Source organism: Hyperolius riggenbachi, chromosome 11 (assembly GCF_040937935.1).
Source record: "Hyperolius riggenbachi isolate aHypRig1 chromosome 11, aHypRig1.pri, whole genome shotgun sequence".
Taxonomy (NCBI): Eukaryota; Metazoa; Chordata; class Amphibia; order Anura; family Hyperoliidae; genus Hyperolius; species Hyperolius riggenbachi.
The window spans coordinates 173,418,494-173,439,530 of NC_090656.1; the positions used below are offsets into that span (position 1 = coordinate 173,418,494).

Genomic DNA, 21,037 nt, shown 5'->3' on the forward strand with positions numbered 1-21,037 from the left:
ATGTAACGATTTGTGTCAGCAAAAGGCAGAATTCTGATTATTAGGTGATCTGCAGTATCACCAATAATGCAGAAATATACCTGATTATAAGGTGATCTGCAAAATCACCTATAATGCTGGTATATCAGAAGCTGCTGTGACAACAAATACAAAAGGTATAACAGTTGTAATGTGCTTGGTGTAACAGTAATACTGATAAGTTTAGCAGGACCTCACCAGAGGAGCTGGTGGGTACTATCTGTGATGAACTTCACCTAGTGACAAGGGCTCACTGGTGAGTATAATGCAGAACCTCACCAGAGGAGCTGGTGGGAACTAACAGCAAAGAACCTCACCAGTGACCAGGGCTCACTGGTAAGTAGAGAGGTCAGACAGATCGGTTTGGCAACAGACAGGCACGTACAGTACAGAATCGGCAGGCAAAGGATAGAGCTATATCAAGCAGAGTTTAGCAACAGAATCAGAAGGGCTAAAGTACTAAATCGTAAGGCCAGAGCAAAGTCAGAAGAGAGCCAGAGTCATACACAGGATATTAACAATATATATATATATCAATAACAGTAATAAATCCTAGTCTTGTGTGAAATCCCCGGTTTCCTCCCGGATCAAAGCACACCGGATCTATCTAAGGTCTGAGTGCTAACACGTAGCATTCGCAATAGCAGACAAATTGCAAGTGACTCCATGCTGCTTAAGAAGTGGAGGAGACCACTCGGCCACGCCCCCGCTAATCAGCCAATCGGAGACGCCGAGAGTCTCCGCTGACGTCAGCCGACCGGCCGGTCAGCTGTCGTGCCTCCTTCCCGCATAAAGGTCTCGTTTATGCGCGCGCGACAAAGCTACTCTGTGAGCCACTGACAATCCCCTCCTCGGTGTGTTAGACGCCGGAGGGACGGGAGACATGCCTGACAGGGAAACCGCAGCAGCTGCGGAGGCATCCTGACTGTCCGCAGCTGCTTCTCCAGGTATTGTTACACCCCACAAGGAGATTATGGATGGAAGCTGTACCTTATGGCATTTCTCTCCACTAGCTCCACTAGGTACCCGCTGCTACTTAGAGCTGCCAGAGAAGATTGTGGTGTACAGAGATCATGGAGTGTCAGATCGACAGCTCAGCACCGTTCAGAATTATGAGATCCCGCAGTTACAGACCTGCTTTGGTACTTTTGAAAATGATTCCCCTCGCATATTTATCATCGTAGTGCAGAAAAGGATCAGCACCAATCTGCTCTGCGTCCGGATCATTTTGTCACAGGGCAGAATTGGCATTGCATTCCTAAACCTGAGGCATAAAGTGCTTTAAAGAGACTCTGTAACAAAATTTTCAGCCTTAGTTCTTCTATCCTATAAGTTCCTTTGCCTGTTCTAATGTGGCCTCTCTTACTGCAGCCTTTCCTACTTGCACAGTGGCTGTATTATCTCTGTTATATGATCTAATCTGTTTCCTTCTGTCAGCTCTGTCAGGCTAAGGCTTGAATGTGCAGGGCTGCTTGTGATTGGATAGAAGCGATACACACCCTCTGCAGGCCCCCTGCAGGCTCTGTATGACTCACACACTCTGCTTATGTGAGCCTATCACAAGCTCGTTAGTTTGTTTGTAAACACTGCCTAAAACTGTTAATTACAAGCCAGGATTGCAGCAGAGAGTTTCAGAAACAGCACAGAGGGGCCCAGAAGAACATAATGAATAGAATGGTATGTTTTTTATTGTAAAAATTTTAGAGTACAGATTCTCTTTAACCAGATCACCCCCAAGGGTTTTTACTCTAACGGACCAGAGCAATTTTTACTTGTCAGTGCTCCTCCCTTTTATTCCCTAATAACTTTATTACTACTTATCACAAGAAAATTATCTATACCTCGTTTTTTTCACCACCAATTAGGCTTTCTGTGGGTAGTACATTTTGCTAAGAATTTTTTTATTCTAAATGCGTTTTAATGGGGAAAAAAACGAAAAAAATGAAAAAAAATCATTATTTCTCAGTTTTCAGCCATTATAGTTTTAAAATTAAACATTCTCCTGTGGATAAAACAAACACATTTTATTTGCCCAGTTGTCCCGTTTATTAAACCGTGTAAATTATGTCCCTATCACAATGTATGGCGACAATATATTATTTTGAAATATAGGTGTTATTTTTCTGTTTTTTTTTTTTTTTTGCCCCTATATAATAAATTAAAATTATTTTCCCCCCATAAGATATACCGGTAGATTAAAAAAGCCGAGTCCCTAAGGCAACTATTTATTTATTTATTTTAAGCTGATTTTTTTTTTTTTTACAAGTGTTTTTTTTGTGGGGGGGGGGGGGGGGGAAGTTGTAAGTGTAAGTGTAATTGTATTAATTTTATTAATAGTGTGTATGTACTTGCATATGTATGTGCTTTGTATGTGTAATATACTTTTTGGCCACAAGATGGCGCTAGTGAACACTCTCCCGTATAGGAAGTGATCACTTTTTTTTTTTTTACTCTTTATTAAACTTTAACAGTTTCCTGCTTTATGAATGGACGCGCTCGCTGTTCGCGGTCGCGTCCATTCACTCCAGGCAGTGCGATTGGGTAGAGGACCTCTCGGTCCTCTTCCCCAATCACCCAGTAAGGGAACCCGACGGAAACGGCGGTGCGCACACGTGCGGAGCGGCGGCGGAAACGCGCAACGTATTAAAATGTCATGTTGCCATTAACAGGCAAAAGCATGACGTTTTAATACGCTAGGTTGCCGGTAAATGGTTAAAACATTGCGTGTGTGTATACATGGTTCCGGTAGTGTAAGTAGTGTACTGCTTCACACTGACAGACCAAACTCGCTGTTTAACGCACCTCCGCAAACAGCTGTTTGTGTAGCGATGGCCGTGTTGTGCGCACGTTGGTGAGAGTGCTGGCAATGGCGGTTTAACAGCCCATATGGTGGATCACGAAGGGGGATTGACATGTACATGCCTTTTGTTTTGTTGTTGCAGCTGCAATGCAGCCAGAAAAATTAGGCATGTACACACACCAGAAAAATTATTAATTTTGGTAGTGGCCGATGCTAGCAGCGGCCTTAAAAATTCAGGAATTACCTGCAGTTCTGGACCCTGTTAGTGATGGCGGAGAAGGCAGTCAAGCGGCCTGCAGGCAGAGATGCTGTGTGGGGACAATGTCATTTACAAAAAATAAATAGTTTGTGCGTTATGCTCAAGTAAACGGACCAGTGTAGCGTCATTTTCACGTGTACCAGAGGCCTAGATGGGATGGAAAGTTAATTATAGAACTTTATGATGGTAGCAAGCAGACTGGCTAACTTTACAACCTATTATTTTCTTTTGTTTTTCTTATAGCATGTTAGTCAAATCTATCAAAAAATGTATCTAACGTTATTATATTTGTGTGCTTCTTTTAATAACGTGTCTATTGGTGTTTGTGTTTTGCGATCGGGTGCCTTTTGCAAAGCAGTTGTCCCTAGTCGGGTGTTGGGCTTCCCACGACTTAGTTTCTTTTGGCAGAGGTTGCAGATGGCATTGCTGGCATCAGAGGCACACAAAAAAAAAGCCACACTGGTGATTTTTGGAATGCTGGCATTCGAGTGGTGGCAACAGCAGGCCTTGAAGGGCGTGTTGGCTGGATGACCCCAAGTGTATCATTAAATGCATTGTGTGAATAAGTCCTCTGACACATCAAGTGGAGCAGCTGTGTTGCTTGTGGTACTGTTAAGTTTTTGTGGGAAACCAGAAGCAGAGCAGGAGGAGGACGGTGTGTCAAGGAGGTTCTGTGCGGAAGCTGTAGAAGATGTGGTGCGCTGTTTAGGACAGTCGACCACGTCCTCAGAATTTTGGGGGTTGAGGGTACATGCCTTCCGAACACTACTTCGGTCGCGACCACACAAAATCACGCCAGCACGTCCTCGAAAATACCTGTGGGGTGGCCTGCCTCTGCTTGTTATTTTTCCCATATTGGGGGTATGCAGTACTACTAACAATATTCAATAGTGGTAGACAATGTGTGTGTAATCAAAGAGGCACACTGTCAAATACACTGTGTGTGTGTGTGTGTGTGTGTGTGTGTGTGTGTGTGTGTGTGTGTGTGTGTGTGTGTGTCACTGGGCTGTGTATTATAATACACATAGAGAGATATCTGATATAGTACTTTCAATCACAAATAATGTTGCAAGCTAAGCACTGCTTATGATAGTGTGCTGGCTTGCTTGCAATAGTTAGAAGAGTATAGTAGAACTACAAGGGCCATCAACTGACTATGGCCTGTATCAAGAACAGATACAGTTGAAAGCTAAGCACAGCTTATGATGATAGACAGTGTGTTGGTTTTGTAATAGATAGAAGACTATAGTAGTACTGCAAGTAGAACTGCAAGGCCCAGCAATGACTTTGGCCTGCCCTGTATGCAGTGTCTGACACAAACACGCACGCACAAATAGAATATGAGCCCTCAAAAGGGTTTTTGTTTTGGGGTGGTTTCAGCAATAAAGAACAGTCTAGCTAACTGTCCCTCTCTCTCTGTGGGCTGTATGCAGAGTCACCCACAAAGGGAGCTATGGTATAGTACGTTCAATCACAGATAGTGGAAAGCTGTGCACTGGTATAATAGAGTGTGCTGTCACACAGGTACAGAGGAAAGGTATGCACTGGTATAATAGTGTGCTGTCACACAGGTACAGTGGAGAGGTATGCACTGGTATAATAGTGTACTGCCAGTGGTGGGACTTCAAATCCAAGCTGGCCTGGCAACTGTCTGTGGGCTCTATGTATGCAGTGTCACCCACAAAGACCGCTATGCTTTAGTAAGTTAAATTACCAATGCAGTGAAAAGATATGCAATGGTAATACAGAGTGTGGGCCTAGCACAGTACAGCAAGGCCCAGCTGCGACAGGGCTGTATCTATGCCAGTCTGTGTCACACACACACAAAAAAAAAACAGATCAGAAGAATATTAGCTCTCAAAAGAGCTTTTAGTGGGGTGCTTTCAGCAACAAGATTGAGCGAGGAGCAAGCTAACAAGCCTAACTAATGCTTTCTCTATCTCACCAGCAATGTCTCTCCCTTCCTCTCACTATAGCAAGATCAGCAGAGTGAGAACATGGCTGACGCTGCAGTGTTTTTATAGGGGGAGGAGGCGGGGGTCCGTGGGTGAGAGCAGCCTGATTGGCTGCCATGTGTCTGCTGACTGTGATGTAGAGGGTCAAAGTTTAGTCCAATGACAAGGTATAGGAGGCGGATCGAACACACCATGTATCTGCTACCCGTCGCGGAAGCGGGTAGCTAATATCCGCGCGAACTACCCGCCAGGCGAACCATTCGGGCCATCTCTAGAGACAGGCACTCAGGTATGTCATGTTAAGCCAGTGCTAAATGCTTCTCTACAAACAAGCAGAGAAGCATTTGGCATCATATCTCATCGTTTCGCGGATGCGTCATATTTTGACCACCGCATGGAACACGGAAGCACCGTGGTTACCCGATCTTGGATGCTGCATGAAATAAGATGGAAGGATCAAATGCAGTGTTTGCGTTACCAATGCATTACCGAAGTGCTGTTCATTCATTTGAATTGACAACGTTTGAGTGACGACCATCATTTATTGCCAGTTCAATGCTGTGTGATCTGCCCCTAAAGATCCAATATGCTTGACGCCAGGAGGGCTCCCATACACACTAGATTCTTGCCTGAGGCGGTCTTTATCAGCCGCCCCGGCTGAGTTTAATCCGGCATATGTACTTAGCTTTATATTTCAGGTAGTTATGTGACCTCTAACTACCAGGCAAGGTCTGTCACGCTAGTCCTATCATGCTCTGTGGCACAAGGTGTTTGAAGCCTGAGATGCAGGGCTGGCTCCAGGCACAGGGGGTATGAGGGGGAGCTGGTGTTATTTGTGTGTCCAAATCAAACTAAATTCGGCATTCCTGGAATATATCTTTAACTGGAGGAAAAATGAAGACACAAAGCAACCCAACACTCAGGTCTCAACTTCACTCAACGCTACTCTCCCAGAATGTCCTCTTGTAAACATGTAGCAATTCATGAAACACTCACTGGAGGGGATTTGCTGCTGTTTTCCGTCTCTTCATTGCTCTCATTGGAGAAGATTTTTTCCAGTAGAAGGAAGGTGAGGAAGCCAATAATGACCCACAATCCGAGGAGCCTCTGCTGCTGGCGAGACTGTGCCTTCCCTGCAGGAACACATACAGTGATCATCACTCATACATACAGCTCATGTACTGGGGCTGTACTGACCTTTCAGTTTTGTGTGACTACTCCAAAGAAAAAACTATAACTAAACACCACTGTCATACAAGTCTTATTGCAAGTTAAGGTTATTAAATATTTTTCTGTTTTCAGTAAGCGACCAACTACACATTTCCAAAAACCACCATAAGCTGCAACTGAAATTCAATGCAAGGTGTTAACAACTCTTGTGAAGTGTGGACTGACCAGAACGTCCCTGCTGCATGTGGTATTAGCTGCACAGAGTAGGAGTCCTTGTTAATAAAATGTAACCTCTTGCATTAATCCTGCGAGACTCCCTTTTTTAAGTGCACCTGAACTCCCTTTTTTATTTTTTTCATCTTTTTGCCATGTGCAAGTAGAAGAAAGCTACACTACCCTTCAAGCACAAGGGCTTTGACCAGTCGAGATGTGCTTGACCATGGCTGCAAATATGGCTAGAAGAGCCTCATTTGATTCCCTCGAGTCAAACAAAAGTATTCTAAGCTGGAGTGGTGGGCTGTATGAGGATTTAGGAAGCCCCTGGATCATCCAGATGCTTCCCAGTACTGAGGTAGGTATCTAACATTTAAAAACAAAATCACTTCAAGTACCCTTTAAGCACCTTACTGCTGAATTTTTTAGATGGTCAAATATATTTTGCAGCTATAGTCTTCTTGTGATACATCTTGACATTCTTTATACTTTACCCTTTGTGTGTATTAAATGATTTTAGCGTTCTTTCTGTGAGCGTTGAATTAGCTTTTTACATGGTAGATAAGTAAATCTGGATTTATCTGTACTACACCTAACACTAACCCTCCTACTGCCTCTACACCTAACACTAACCCTCCTATTGCCTCTACACCTAACATTAACCCTCCTACTGCCGCCACACCTAACATTAACCCTCCTACTGCCGCCACACCTAACATTAACCCTCCTACTGCTGCTACACGTAACACTAACCCTCCTACTGCCTCTACACGTAACACTAACCCTCCTACTGCCGCCACACCTAACATTAACCCTCCTACTGCCGCTGCACCTAACACTAACCCTCCTACTGCCGCTGCACCTAACACTAACCCTCCTACTGCTGCTGCACCTAACACTAACCCGCCTACTACTGCCTGGCAACAGTAATGGGCTGTTCGGTCTAACTCGGTACTAGGTTTAACTTTGGACACCCCCCCCCCCCCCAAAAAAAATAAATATATTTTTTACAGCATTACAGCCAAGAAATTGGCACTTCAAAAATGAGTTCTGATGGCTGCCTTCTTTAATGTAATGAATGCTGTACTGTAAGCTACTCGAATGTCCTTGGGTTTAAGTTATGTCCATAAATCAGCTGATAATCATGTTCTGCACGTCCGCTCATCTTCACCTGCCGTGCATATGTGCTTCTTCCAGCCTGTACGTGTCCAACACAGACATGTATAAACAAGCCTATCTAGGATGAATACAACTAGTATAGCACGCTGTGTAGAAGTCTGTATGAGCACATGCTGCATAGTTTAACGGTCCTTTATAGTGACCCTGTAATAACTGAAATACGGGAGGTGTTATTTTTGAGTGCTAGTCAAGAAATTCAGAATTTCCAGGCAGTATCTCTCCTCCTGTTCCTTCAATCTGGAATACGAACACTGCAGTGAAATGAAAGCTCTGAACCAGGAGCTTATGAATAGAGGGTCACAGTGATTGGGCTCTCTGGATCACAATGCCTATTAGGGGCCCTACATCAGCCAATTCCTACTACAGTAATAATTGCTGCTAAGTGTGCTTTGATCATTTACCAACGTGCCTCTCGCTACTGCTCTGTTCAGGCCCAGATAAGATGTCTGCATTCCTGTTGGTTCTATGGTGGACAATGGCTTTGTGTAAGACTAGTAGAGGGACACAGGGACACCGGGAGCCCAATATCGTGTATTATCGTTGTGTAAAATGATCTATCGCAGAAGAAATATACCGTATTTTTCGCCGTATAAGACGCACTTTTTCTTCCCCAAAATGTTGGGGGAAAAGTGGGTGCGTCTTATGCGGTGAAGGTACGGATTTCGGGATGCAGAGGTGCGCAGGGAAGCACTATATACATTACCTGCTCCTGCCGCCGCGCTCCTGGCTCCAATCCTGGCTCCCCGATCCTCTTCTTCCATCTACCGCTGCCCGCTGCTGCCCCCGCCGAACATCGCTGGCCGGTCTTAATTAGCCGCGGGGATACGCTATCAGCACACCACGTGCCGGGGTCACGCATGTCGCCGAACGCTGGCCGGTCCTAATTAGCCGCGCAGGGATACACTATCAGCACACCACGTGCGCCGGGGTCACGCATACGCATGTGTGACCCGGCGCACGCTGATAGCGTATCCCTGCGCGGATAATTAGGACCGGCCAGCGTTGTTCGGCGGCATGCGTGACCCCGGCACGTGGTGTGCTGATAGCGTATCCATGCGGCTAAGACCGGCCAGCGATGTTCGGCGGGGGCAGCAGCGGGCAGCGGTAGATGGAAGAGGATCGGGGAGCCAGGAGCGCGGCGGCAGGAGCAGGTAATGTATGTGTACTCACACTACCTGCACAGGGGGACACCGGCACTGAAGGACACACGGACAACGGGGCCACAGGCACAGGGGACACTGCTACAACAGGGGGACACTGGCACAACAGGGGGACACTGGCACAACAGGGGGACACTGGCACAACAGGGGGACACTGGCACAATAGGGGACACTGCCACAGGGGGACACTGGCACAACAGGGGGACACTGCCACAACAGGGGGACACTGCCACAACAGGGGGACGGGGGACACTGGCACAGGGGGCTGCAGGCAGAACAGGGGGACACGGCAGGCAGAACAGGGGGACACAGCAGGCACAGGGGGACACGGCAGGCAGAACAGGGGGACACAGCAGGCACAGGGGGACACAGCAGGCAGAACAGGGGGACACAGCAGGCACAGGGAGACACAGCACAGGGGGACACAGCAGGCACAATGGGACACAGCACATTACACTGTCCCCATATGTGGTGTAATAGTATGTAATGTAACTGGAAAGGGGGAGGTAAAAAGTCCTTAAGACACCCCTGCATCATAGACACACCTAGGTTTAGTTTTTTCTTTTTTTCCTGATTTTTGCCCTCTAAATCTGGGTGCGTCTTATATGCCGGAGCGTCTTATACGGCGAAAAATACGGTACTCACAATTCTGGGTTGCTATTTAAGCAACCACCATCAGAACATGTGGGGAAGTACCGTCTCCACTCGGCCTTGTCGGTCGCCGCTCCCGGAAAAGGATACTACTATAATGAACTTATAGTAAGTATAGCCCCACGTAGTGGGGTACTAATTTGTAACAAACACTATGGGAGGCGCCCTTACATCTAATTATATATAATATCTATTAATTACAGATAAGCGTAGTGCGTCTTACCTGTTATGAAGGCTCGTACACACAGATCAAGTAAATTTAATTTATTTATAGCACAAAGGACTGGACAACGCGTTTCGCGACCGCAAGTCGCTTCTTCAGGTCAAATAAAATGCTTCAAAAAAGAAATAAGAACAAGGTGGTGCTTAGGCTAAAACATCTCATTTCATGTAGAAATTAATTGAATAACCATTAACATGTCAATCCAACACTTACATACGTACACACATATACTAAAAATATGCACTTACAAATATATATATATATATATATATATATATATATATATATATATATATATATATATATATATACACCTCATCTTTTACATCTAAAATCATAATATATCGACATCCATAAGCCCTAATCAGTGTAAATCTCATATATGCACATTACGTGACATTAAAAACATTTACAACGGTTCCCATATCAGGCTAACCTATACCCCAATAGTAACCCACATGCAAACCCATGTTTAGTTGACAAGTTATTGCTAAAAAGTATCTATATAAAAATGTTTATATAAAAAATGCGGAAAAAGCTGTTAGCAGCTGGGTGCAGCGGTTAAGCTGGATCTGTTGGGCTTAACCGCTGCACCCAGCTGCTAACAGCTTTTTCCACATTTTTATATAGACATTTTTATATAGATACTTTTTAGCAATAACTTGTCAACTAAACATGGGTTTGCATGTGGGTTACTATTGGGGTATAGGTTAGCCTAATATGGGAACCGTTGTAAATGTTTTTAATGTCACGTAATGTGCATATATGAGATTTACACTGATTAGGGCTTATGGATGTCTATATATTATGATTTTAGATGTAAAAGATGAGGTGTATATATATATATATATATATATATGTATATAATTGTAAGTGCATATTTTTAGTATATGTGTGTACGTATGTAAGTGTTGGATTGACATGTTAATGGTTATTTTAATTAATTTCTACATGAAATGAGATGTTTTAGCCTAAGCGCCACCTTGTTCTTATTTCTTTTTTGATTTCTTATTTTATTTGACCTGAAGAAGCGACTTGCGGTCGCGAAACGCGTTGTCCAGTCCTTTGTGCTATAAATAAATTCAATTTACTTGATCTGTGTGTACGAGCCTTCATAACAGGTAAGACGCACTACGCTTATCTGTAATTAATAGATATTATATATAATTAGATGTAAGGGCGCCTCCCATAGTGTTTGTTACAAATGGCTTCGTGTGATTACATGATCAGTGAGAGATTTCTGCCCCAAACCCCAGTAGAGGCAGGGTCCGATGCAGGTCTGAAGGACAGTTAAGTAGGTACTTTTAAAGGGGTTTGTAACATTCAAAAAAATTGACAAAAATAGTGCCCCCAAAATATGTGAATCTCTTGTTTTCTAAAATGGGTTCCTATATGTCCCCCATTTTTTTTTTATTTGGCCTGGGTGCCTTTTGCCTAACTGCAAGAACTGTGCAATGGCAGCAGTATTATGGGAAGTTTTTGTTTGTTTTAGCTACAGTAACAAGCTTATCTGAGGTGCTGTTTGCTGTGGGAGAGACAGTAAATTGTGACAGTAAGAAAGGGGGAAAAAAGAGGAAAAGGGCAAAATTGATGTCACTTTTGGCTTCATAGAAATACAGTAAGGATGGAAACCGGGAGAAATATTTTGTTTGGTACAGTTACCAGCTATTGTTTTTGGGGCCACAGCAGCTCCCCTTTATTAGGTATGTTGAACTGAAATGCTCTTTGGGGCTGCTACTACTACAGATTCTCTGCCTAGATTTCACTGAATGAGTATGCCCCTTACTTGAATGTGTGGCTATACTGGAGGAGCAGTAGTAATTTACTGATAGAGATTTCAGATCTTGCACTGGAGCCTGTGGACATCTAGCTACATTACTGGTCAGAGCTTCCCTGTTTGTTGCATTTGAGTCACTATATTGGAAAGCCAGAGTGGGTATGCTAGGGAACTTCTAAAATTAGCAGCTGAACTTCTATCATTCTAGCTTTATTTAAAGGACCACTCCAAGTGAAAAAAGTAAGCAGTTAAAATCTGACAGAACTGACAGGTTTTTGACTAGTCCACCACCTCATTGGGGGTTCTCAGGGTTTTCATTTTCATAAGCATTTCGTGAGCGGCAGGTCTAACTGACAAAATAGTGTGCAAGTGGCTGGCAGGTATCTTTCTATTTTGACAGTTAAACTGCTGTTCAAGAAATGCTTTTGAAAACAAATAAAACCCTGACAATTCTTCATGAGGAGATGGACTAGCCCAAAACCTGTTGGTTCTATCAGATTTTAACTGCTTACTTTTTCCGTTGGAGTGGTCCTTTTTTAAAGCATGCTGCTGTTATGGAAAAGCGCTCTCTCTCTATACAGTATATGTATGCACCATGATGATCTCCGCTATCCAGGGACATCGCTCTCTGTTCATCACCTGTTCACGGGATCCACCATGCATTGCGGTCCTGCTCTCTGGTGCGTGTCAGGAATTATCGCAGTCCAGGAAGATTTACAGCTGTCAAAGGAGATGCAGATACTCTGCAGTAGCTGAGATAAACTGTGCCTTTCCACATGATGATATCTGCTTCCCATTCACAGGCCCTTATCACAACCTGGGAAGATTTACAGCTGTGGAAATCACACAGCAGCTGCTAAAGAAAAAAATAGGAATGCTGCTTATTTCTATGAGCTCAGGGTTTTTATCTATTATTATTATTATTATTATTATTTAGTATTTATATAGCGCCGACATATTACGCAGCGCTGTACAGTGCATATATATATCTTGTCACTAACTGTCCCTCAAAGGAGCTCACAATCTAATCCCTACCATTGCCATATGTCTATATTATGTAGTGTAAGTACTGTAGTCTAGGGCCAATTTTAGGGGGAGTCAATTAACTTATCCGTATGTTTTGGGAATGTGGGAGGAAACCGGAGTGCCCGGAGGAAACCCACGCAGACACGGAGAGAACATACAAACTCTTTGCAGATAGTGCCCTGGCTGGGATTCGAACCAGGGACCCAGCGCTGCAAGGCGAGAGAGCTAACCACTACGCCACCGTGCTGCATATTATGCTGCATGGTATAGCATATTATGCTGCCTGTGGTTAAACCAATAATTCCTCATACTGCAGCACTAGAGTCTCAGGTTTGATTCCCAGTCGTATTATCTGCATAGAATTTGTACCTTCATGCAGAGTCTGTTAGTGGGTTTCCTATGCGAACTATGGTTCCCTCCAACATACCAAAAACATTGTGCTAGGTGGAGTTCTCCCCATATAGGGACATTAGATTGTGAGATTCTTTTATGAGACAGCTTGTGACATTATTAAAAGAGGAACTTAAACCCAGGATTGAATGTCGTCCCAATCATTAGTACCTTTACCACACAAAATCTTTTCTCTAATAGATCAGTAGGGATTTCAGTCTGGCTGATATTGAGGTGGAACCCCCTCCCAGAGTGTGATGTCTTTGCCATGGTAGATTCCTGTCTTTGAACTTATTGCATTGTGGGAGAAAACTGTTGTTGGCATGTGAGCAGTATGTGTGTGCACATAAAGTTTTCTTTTGGAATATAAGACGCACTTTTTCTCCACCAAAATGGGGGGGGGGGGGGGAGGTAGGGGGAGACAGGGGGAGTTCCTTTTAAATACCAAAAGTAAGCTGTAATAATGTATTGTTCCTAGGTGCCACTGATATAACACTGTAGCTCTGAAGCTAGAAGCAACATCATAAATGAGAAGCACATTAGTAGCACAGTCATGGTACCTGTAGTGGCGCTGCAGGTGTACGCCCAAGCCTCTGGCAGAAGGTGCACAAAAACGTCCCCCAATAATCCACCGATTGCAAAGCTCAACAGCTGCTTGAGTCTTCTGGAGCCCTCTGTAAGCAGAGTATAGTATGTGAACACACCCATTTCCCAGCATACACAGACTGCATGATAGCAGAGAAGGAAACATTCACAAACTGTGATATTTCCTACATTTGTATAGTGCTTTTTCCCTGTTGGACTCAACATGCTTGAGAGCTGCAGCCAATAGTTCTGAGGGCAGTAGCAGTGTTAGGGAGTATTGCCCAATGACTCCTTACTATATGTTTGCTTACTGCATAAGAACTGAGATTTGAATGCTAGTCTCCTTTGTCCGAGGCAGAGCCTTTAACCAGTACACTGTCCAGCCACTGATCTGGACACTATTGGTGAGCCACAACCATCCATCAGAGTGGGTCCCTAGATATGTACAACAGTAGGTGTTGTTTACGTTCTCAAGGTGCCCATACACTTGTAGATTTTGTCCCTGCTGATTCCGGGAAGATTTGATCACTGTGATCAAATCCGCCAGGAATTGATGCCCCAACATGTCATATTGGTCGTAATTTTGATAATTTTTAAGTGATTGATCTGGCCGGACAAAAGATCTCAATCAAATGGGGCAGGAGTGGCGGTAGATCAACAGCCCATGCGGTTTGATTGATTTCATGCTGTGATCTACTGAATATCTATGGGCAGTGTGTGGAAGGAATAGATCCCTCTTTTCAGAGAAAGATCTAGCTTTATAACGCATCAAGTGGCAATCTATAAATGTATGGCAATCTTTAGTAAAAACAATAAACAGTTACTGCAGAGAATCAAAAAAATATATACTGTTTTTTTCAGAAAAAAAAAATCACCATCAAAGTCACTCATTGTTTATTAATGAAAAAATGATTTTCCAGGCAGTTCCCAGCATCTCTCACTTCTATTATTGGACCACTATTGTGAAAAAAAGTAATTTATTTTTTGTTTTGTTGCTGTCACAGTAGGTAGTAAAAATCTGACTAGTACACCTCCTCATGGGGGATTCTAAAGGTTTTTTATTTTCAAAATCACTTACTGAACAACATTTGCTCAGTCCATCTGCCAAAAATAGTGTACAAAGCAGTAGATAGGCTGGCCAGCATCGTTGTATAGGTAGTTTCCAGGGAGTGCTTTTGTAAAGAATAAAAGAAAAGCTGAGAATCCTCCACGAGGAGATGGATTATCTCCTCACAATGTGGGGCACATTTTTTATTGGGCTTTTAGCCCCTTATATCAGTGCTATTTACCCTTCATTTTTGAAAACCTGACAGATTTTTACCATCTACTGCAACAGCAAAATGAGAGAAAAGTAATGTATACTGCATGTTACTTTATGAGTACTGTAATATCTCTCTCTCTCTCTCTCTCTCTCTCTCTCTCTCTCTCTCTCTCTCTCTCTCTATATATATATATATATATATAGTTATATAGTTATTTGGGTTGAAAAAAGGACATGCGTCCATCGAGTTCAACCAGAAAACAAAGTACAACACCAGCCTGCTCCCTCACATATCCCTGTTGATCCAGAGGAAGGCGAAAAACCCTTACAAGGCATGGTCCAATTAGCCCCAAAAGGGAAAAATTCCTTCCCGACTCAGATGGCAATCAGATAAAATCCCTGGATCAACACCATTGGGCTTCACCTAGTAATTATGGCCATGGATATCTCAACGCAAGGAAAGCATCTAAGCCCCCTTTAAATGCAGATATAGAATTTACTATAACTACTTCCTGTGGCAATGCATTCCACATCTTAATCACTCTTACTGTAAAGCACCCTTTCCTAAATAAATGTCTAAAACGGTTTTCCTCCATGCGCAGATCATGTCCTCTAGTCCTTTGTGAAAGCCTAGGGACAAAAAGCTCATCCGCCAAGGTATTATATTGCCCTCTGATGTATTTATACATGTTGATTAGATCCCCTCATAAGGTGCGTACACACGCACGACAGCAGCCAACGACGGGTCCGTCGGCACCTCCCACTGGGCGGGTTTTCAGCAGACTGTAGTGCGTGTGTACGCACTGTCGGCGGACTGATAAGGCTGTTCCTGAACGAATTAGCCTAAAAAGGGAAAAAAATCCTTGCCGACTCCAGTTATCCTTTAATTTCTAGAATACAATATTTAAGCTTTTATTAGAAAAGACAAAAACACAGGGAGACCAACATAAGTATTTTGTTTTTTTTGGAATCCGCATTTAACCCACAAATGCCAGTGGATAAATGGCTGTAACTTTTTTTTAGCAGTGCTCATAATTATTCCTTATGTGTTGACTAAAAGGAAAAAATGTTTACGATCTTGTACGTCTGGTAACAGACGCCTTGATAAAATATTCCCACGGTCATCAACATTACGTTGGCATGCTAGGTCATATTTTCTGGTCTTGCCCAACCATTACAAATTATTTTTGATACATGAATTAGTACAGGCTTTTACAGGCAAAGCAATCCTCATAATTTTCTCACTAGGCAAACAAGATTCCCTGAGTTCCTGTACATATTCAGTGCTCATTCACATACTGAATACAACTGGGTGCTTAAAGGGACTCCGAGCACCTCTCATGGGCATGCCTTTAAGACTCAGTACTGCAAAGTACTTAAAGATGCATACCGTTCTGTAGCTTGTGCTCTCCTCTTTCATTTGACGTCGTTCTACACCAAATCGTTTTCGTTCGATTTTAATTTAAAAATCGCGGCTGCCATCTTGGCTATGTTATAACTTCCAGGTCATCCCTGTCTGCTTTGTTAGAGAAGTGCATCACTGAATGAAGCAGGAAGAGGAAGTGACGCAAGGCCATTGCAAGAGGCTCCTTCAGAGGGGTCATAGTATGATTTTGTTAGAAGTAATCTGGCTTAAAGAGACTTTGTAACGTGAAAAAGATCCCCTGGGGGGTACTCACCTCGGGTGGGGGAAGCCTCAGGATCCTAATGAGGCTTCCCACGCCGTCCTCTGTCCCACGGAGGTCTCGCTGCAGCCCTCCGAACAGCCGGCGACAGACCCGACTGTTGGATTCAATATTTACCTTTGCAGGCTCCAGCGGGGGCGCTGTGGCTGCTTCGGCTGCGAAGTAGACGGAAATACCCGATCTCAGTCGGGTCCGCTCTACTGCGCAGGCGCCGGAGACTTGCGCCTGCGCAGTAGAGCGGACCTGACGGCGATCGGGTATTTCCGCCTACTTCGGAGCCGACAGCCGTCAGAGCGCCTGCGCAGGAGCCAGGAAGGTAAATATTGTGTCACGGCTGTACGGAGGGCTACAGTGAGACCCCCAAGGGACGGAGGACGGCGTGGGAAGCCTCATTAGGATCCTGAGGCTTCCCCCATCCGAGGTGAGTACCCCCCAGGGGCCGTTTTCACGTTACAGATCCTCTTTGAAGGCGTGCCCATAAGAAGTGCTCGGAGTCCCTTTAAAAGCAAACCTGTATGACAAAAAAAAAAGATACCCAAGTAAAGGGCTTCCCATGTTCTCCATGACCCTACTGTTGCCACACAGGGATTATCTGTTCGTATCTAACAAGAGCTTGTAGGATATGTTCTCATGACCCCCCCCCCCCCCCAGGGTGTGCAAGCATGGCCGTACTCGCATCCATGTGCACAGGGGTGTAACTAAGGTCCCCCTGCAGAAATTGTGAGCGGGGCCCCCTCCCCCCAGGGCCCGCTCGTGGGTGTTTTGGGGGGCTGGAGGGGTCGCACCATAAGGGGAAAGCTATGGCCACACTCGGCGGGGAGGGGGAAAGGTCCCCCCCTCCCTCACCCCGGGGTTTCCCCTCTGTGCTCCCCTCCGTGCTCCCCTCCAGCTTCTAGCTATACAAGTGCAGCGAGCGGAGCAGCGGCAGGCAAACATACCTTCCGTGCGTCCGGACGCTTCTCGCTCTAGTGACTGACGCGACTTCCTGTTTTATACAGGAAGTCACATCAGTCACTAAAGCGAGAAGTGTCCGTGCTGGAACTCACGGAAGGTATGTTTGCCTGCCGCTGCCCGCCACTCCGATCGCTGCACTTGTATAGCTAGAAGCTGGAGGGGAGCACAAAGGGGAAAGCCCGAGGTGAGGCCATTGCTTTCCCCGCCGAGTGTGGCCATTGCTTTCCCCTCATGGTGCGACCCCTCCAGCCCCCCAAAACGGCCACGAGCGGGCTCCGAGGGGGGGGGGGAAGGGGGCGGGTACCTTTTACAAGTGATTTATTTTTTCCAAAGTGTTTATGTGGGAATTCAAACTTCTGTCCATTTCATGTCTCTAGTAGTGAGTCCAGTTTAACAAAATAATGTGCTGTTTTAAAAGAGCCAAAGCTTGTTAATCCTACAGCCAGCTCCAAACGATGCCAGCACAAGCTTTGTTCCTGTGCCTACATACAGTATAAAGCTGTTGATTTCCTGCTGCTCCATCCCAATCACTAAAAATTATCTGCCTTTCCGAACTGAGTGCTAATTGTCAATTGTAGCCTGGGGCTTTAGTTTTTCACACTTTTGTTCAATTTAATGTTTTTATTGAATTTAGTTTCTAAAAACATTTATACAAGTATATGGCTAGCTTAAAGCGAAACCCAAACTCTTGCACAGCCCACAATGAAAAATCTTTCTTCCACATATAGTTTCTGTAGAAATCTACTGCTTTGTGTTTTGAGTTTGTTTAGCCAGATCAACGTGTCTAATTCTTATCAGTAGATGTGAATAGACTGAAGGAGCACTGCAGCTCTCTCACTATAGAAAACTCTAATGCTGGGTATACAGGGCTCGTTTCTGCCGTTTGATTCTCTGCTCGATCTTGCAGTCAATTCTCTTAAATTCCGCTCGTTTTTCTTATCTTTTTCCATTCACTTCTATCAGGAATCAAGAGGCAAAACGATCGGACATGTCGGAAATGATCTATCTAACCATCTGCCTCAAACGAACCGTGTATTCCCAGCATTAGGCTTAACCCCTCCAGTGCTTCCTGCAAAATTAGTCCATGTTTATACTTTAGGTTTTTTTTTTTTCTTCAGATTCCCATAAATTATAATGAAGATGAAAATGGTCCAAAAAGATTATCATCCTGTAGCTAATCTTTTGCTACAGAGAGGAAATTCTGAGTTCCATTTTAAGTCTGTTTATAAACTGATCTTACCTTCAGAACGCAGACTTGCTCCTGCTTCAATAGGGATCACCAATAGGGGGAAGACGCCGCTCAGACCTACGAGTACAGAGCCAATCAAAGAAAAGAACCAGGCATCTGCAGACGATAGGCTGACATTATCACAGGCACGACTTCCTGGCACACAGGCGGTGCTGCGCTGGATGCCCAGACACACAAAGCACAGCCAAGCCACAACCCTGCAGCACATCATCCTGCATGGAGAGAACACATGACAGGAAATGGTTACAATACGAAAAATATCCTAAGATCCAGTTATAAACGTTATTACTTATAAAGGCTAAATAAGTAAACTGTGCATTTTTTTACACTGCAGCATGCGTTTTAGAATAACAGGAGAACGTCACAGAGTGTTAAATAAAAGCACCCTCATAGTCATATCCTATTCCTTTTATACTCTAACCAGTAAAAAGGCCCGCCTGTTAAAAACATGGTCGCGCCCCTGCAAGGCACGCATGGACGCTACACTGGCGCGTGCATGGCTATGCACATCCACCCCCCAACTGCTGCCCAAAGTTCCCGTGTGCCACAAAACAGATGCATGGACTTAGGGGGAGGACACAGGGACAGTGGTTTTATTATATAGAATTTAGCCAGTGTTTGCCCCGCTCTGATTTACATACTGAAATGTATCACTAGCGGTGACATCTTTAGTCATGCCAGGTGATCTGTATGGAATATGGAATGTTCGTTACTGAGAGTTCTATGCACAGAGGGAGATATTTCTTGCTTGGCAGTTAAAAAAAAGCTGTAATTTCCCACAATGCAATGAGGTTCATAGACCACAAACTGTCAGGACTGGACGCACGGACACAGGAGGACACAAGGACATGGGTTCTATTATACTATGAAATAAACCGATCCGAGTATAAACCGAGATACTTAATTTTCCATTCATAAACAAGAAAAATAGTTTGACTAGAGTATAAACCTAGGGTAGAAACTTTCCCCATTCCCATATCGCTTCTCTGGTAAGCTATTGATCCCCTCTTCTTCCCTCATATAGCTTTCTCTGTTGTCTAATGGTCCCCCCTCTGAGCCATCAGCAGACTTTTAGGGGTGTTGTGGGGCTAAATTGAAGGTGTGGTCACACAATTTAATTTATTTTTTCCGGCTAATTTATGGATGTTACTGGCTATTTCACACTCCTCTATCAGCAACAATAATATGTTGTTAAATACATATGTTTACATAGTATATATACTAACCACACAAAACAATATTTAATCGTTATTGGTAAACATATCATTTATAGCTAAGCCGTAAGAATAGATAGCGGCATAATGTACTCGCGTGAAAGTGTTATTATTGAATGTCTGACCAGCATCTCTGACTCCTCTAGGGGGAATTCAGGAAATGTGGGTACCGTCAAAGGCGCTCATGTTAATAGGCCCGATTAGCCATTTCTTAAATTAGCCAGACAGTTTTTATTTATTTATTTAATAAGTATTTATATAACATCGACATATTACGTAGCTCTGTACTGGGTATATATTGTCTTGTCACAAATTGTCCCTCAGAGGGGCTCACAAAATAATCCCTAACATCGTCATATGTCTATGTATGTATCGTGTAGTGATGCATCATAGTCTAGGGCCAATTTTTTAGGGGGAAGTTAATTAACTTATCTGTATGTTTTTGGCATGTGGGAGGAAACTGGAGTGCCCGGAGGAAACTGACACAAACACGGGGAGAACATAATAAATTCCTTGCAGATGTTGACCTGGCTGGGATTCGAACCGGGGACCCAGCGCTGCAAGGAGAAAGAGCTAACCACTACGCCACTGTGCTGCCCGTATGGAATGTTTGTTTAAGTGCGTTGGGGCCAGCCGCTAAATGCATGTGAAGGAAAACTAAAGTGACTAAATTAACGACCAACCTTGAGAGCTAACATTCAATAGACGAGCATCCGTGAGAGAGTTAACATAATAGAGGACCGACGATGCAAGGAAATCATCCCAACCCTCCTTAAATGCAGATCTAGTGTTATAACTACTTCCTATGGTATGATATTCCAGATTGTAACCTCTATCACTGTGAAAGACCTCTTTCTAAACAGATGGCAAAACTTAGTTCCTCCATAAGCAGATCATGTCCCCTTGTCCATACAAGCCTAGGGACATTTGCCAAGCTTTTGTATTGCCCTCTGATGTATTTATACATGTTTATCAGGTCTTTTTGTCTATTTTCCAAGCTAAATAAGCCAAGTTTGTCCAACATTTTTTGGTAAGTGAGATCTTCCATCCCTCCCATTAATTTAGTTGCCCGTCTGCAGCTAAGTTACACACACTAGATTAAAGTTGGTTGAGGTGGTCGTTATCGGACGCCTCAGCCTACTTTAATCTAGTGTGGTGTGTGTGTACAGTAGCCCCCGACCACGGCTCTGCAAGCAATCCGCCAGATGAATCTACTTGCTCACGATATGGCTGATACATGTGTGCTCACACCACTCACCCCGCCCACT

At 44.1% G+C, this 21,037-nt stretch overlaps 1 protein-coding gene across 2 annotated transcripts in view; it reads right to left on the reverse strand.

The window, feature by feature from the left end:
• The window catches only part of SLC39A13 (solute carrier family 39 member 13), a 55,071-nt gene that overhangs the window by 14,106 nt on the left and 19,928 nt on the right, over window positions 1-21,037 (reverse strand). For both annotated transcript variants that reach the window (XM_068261476.1, XM_068261475.1), the window contains exons 2-4: window positions 18,547-18,767; window positions 13,382-13,495; window positions 6,029-6,165 (exon numbers count right to left, since the gene is read on the reverse strand). In XM_068261476.1, coding sequence (XP_068117577.1) covers window positions 6,029-6,165; window positions 13,382-13,495; window positions 18,547-18,766 — 471 coding nt within the window. In that variant the 5' untranslated portion in view covers window position 18,767. The remainder of the gene's footprint in view (window positions 1-6,028; window positions 6,166-13,381; window positions 13,496-18,546; window positions 18,768-21,037) is intronic.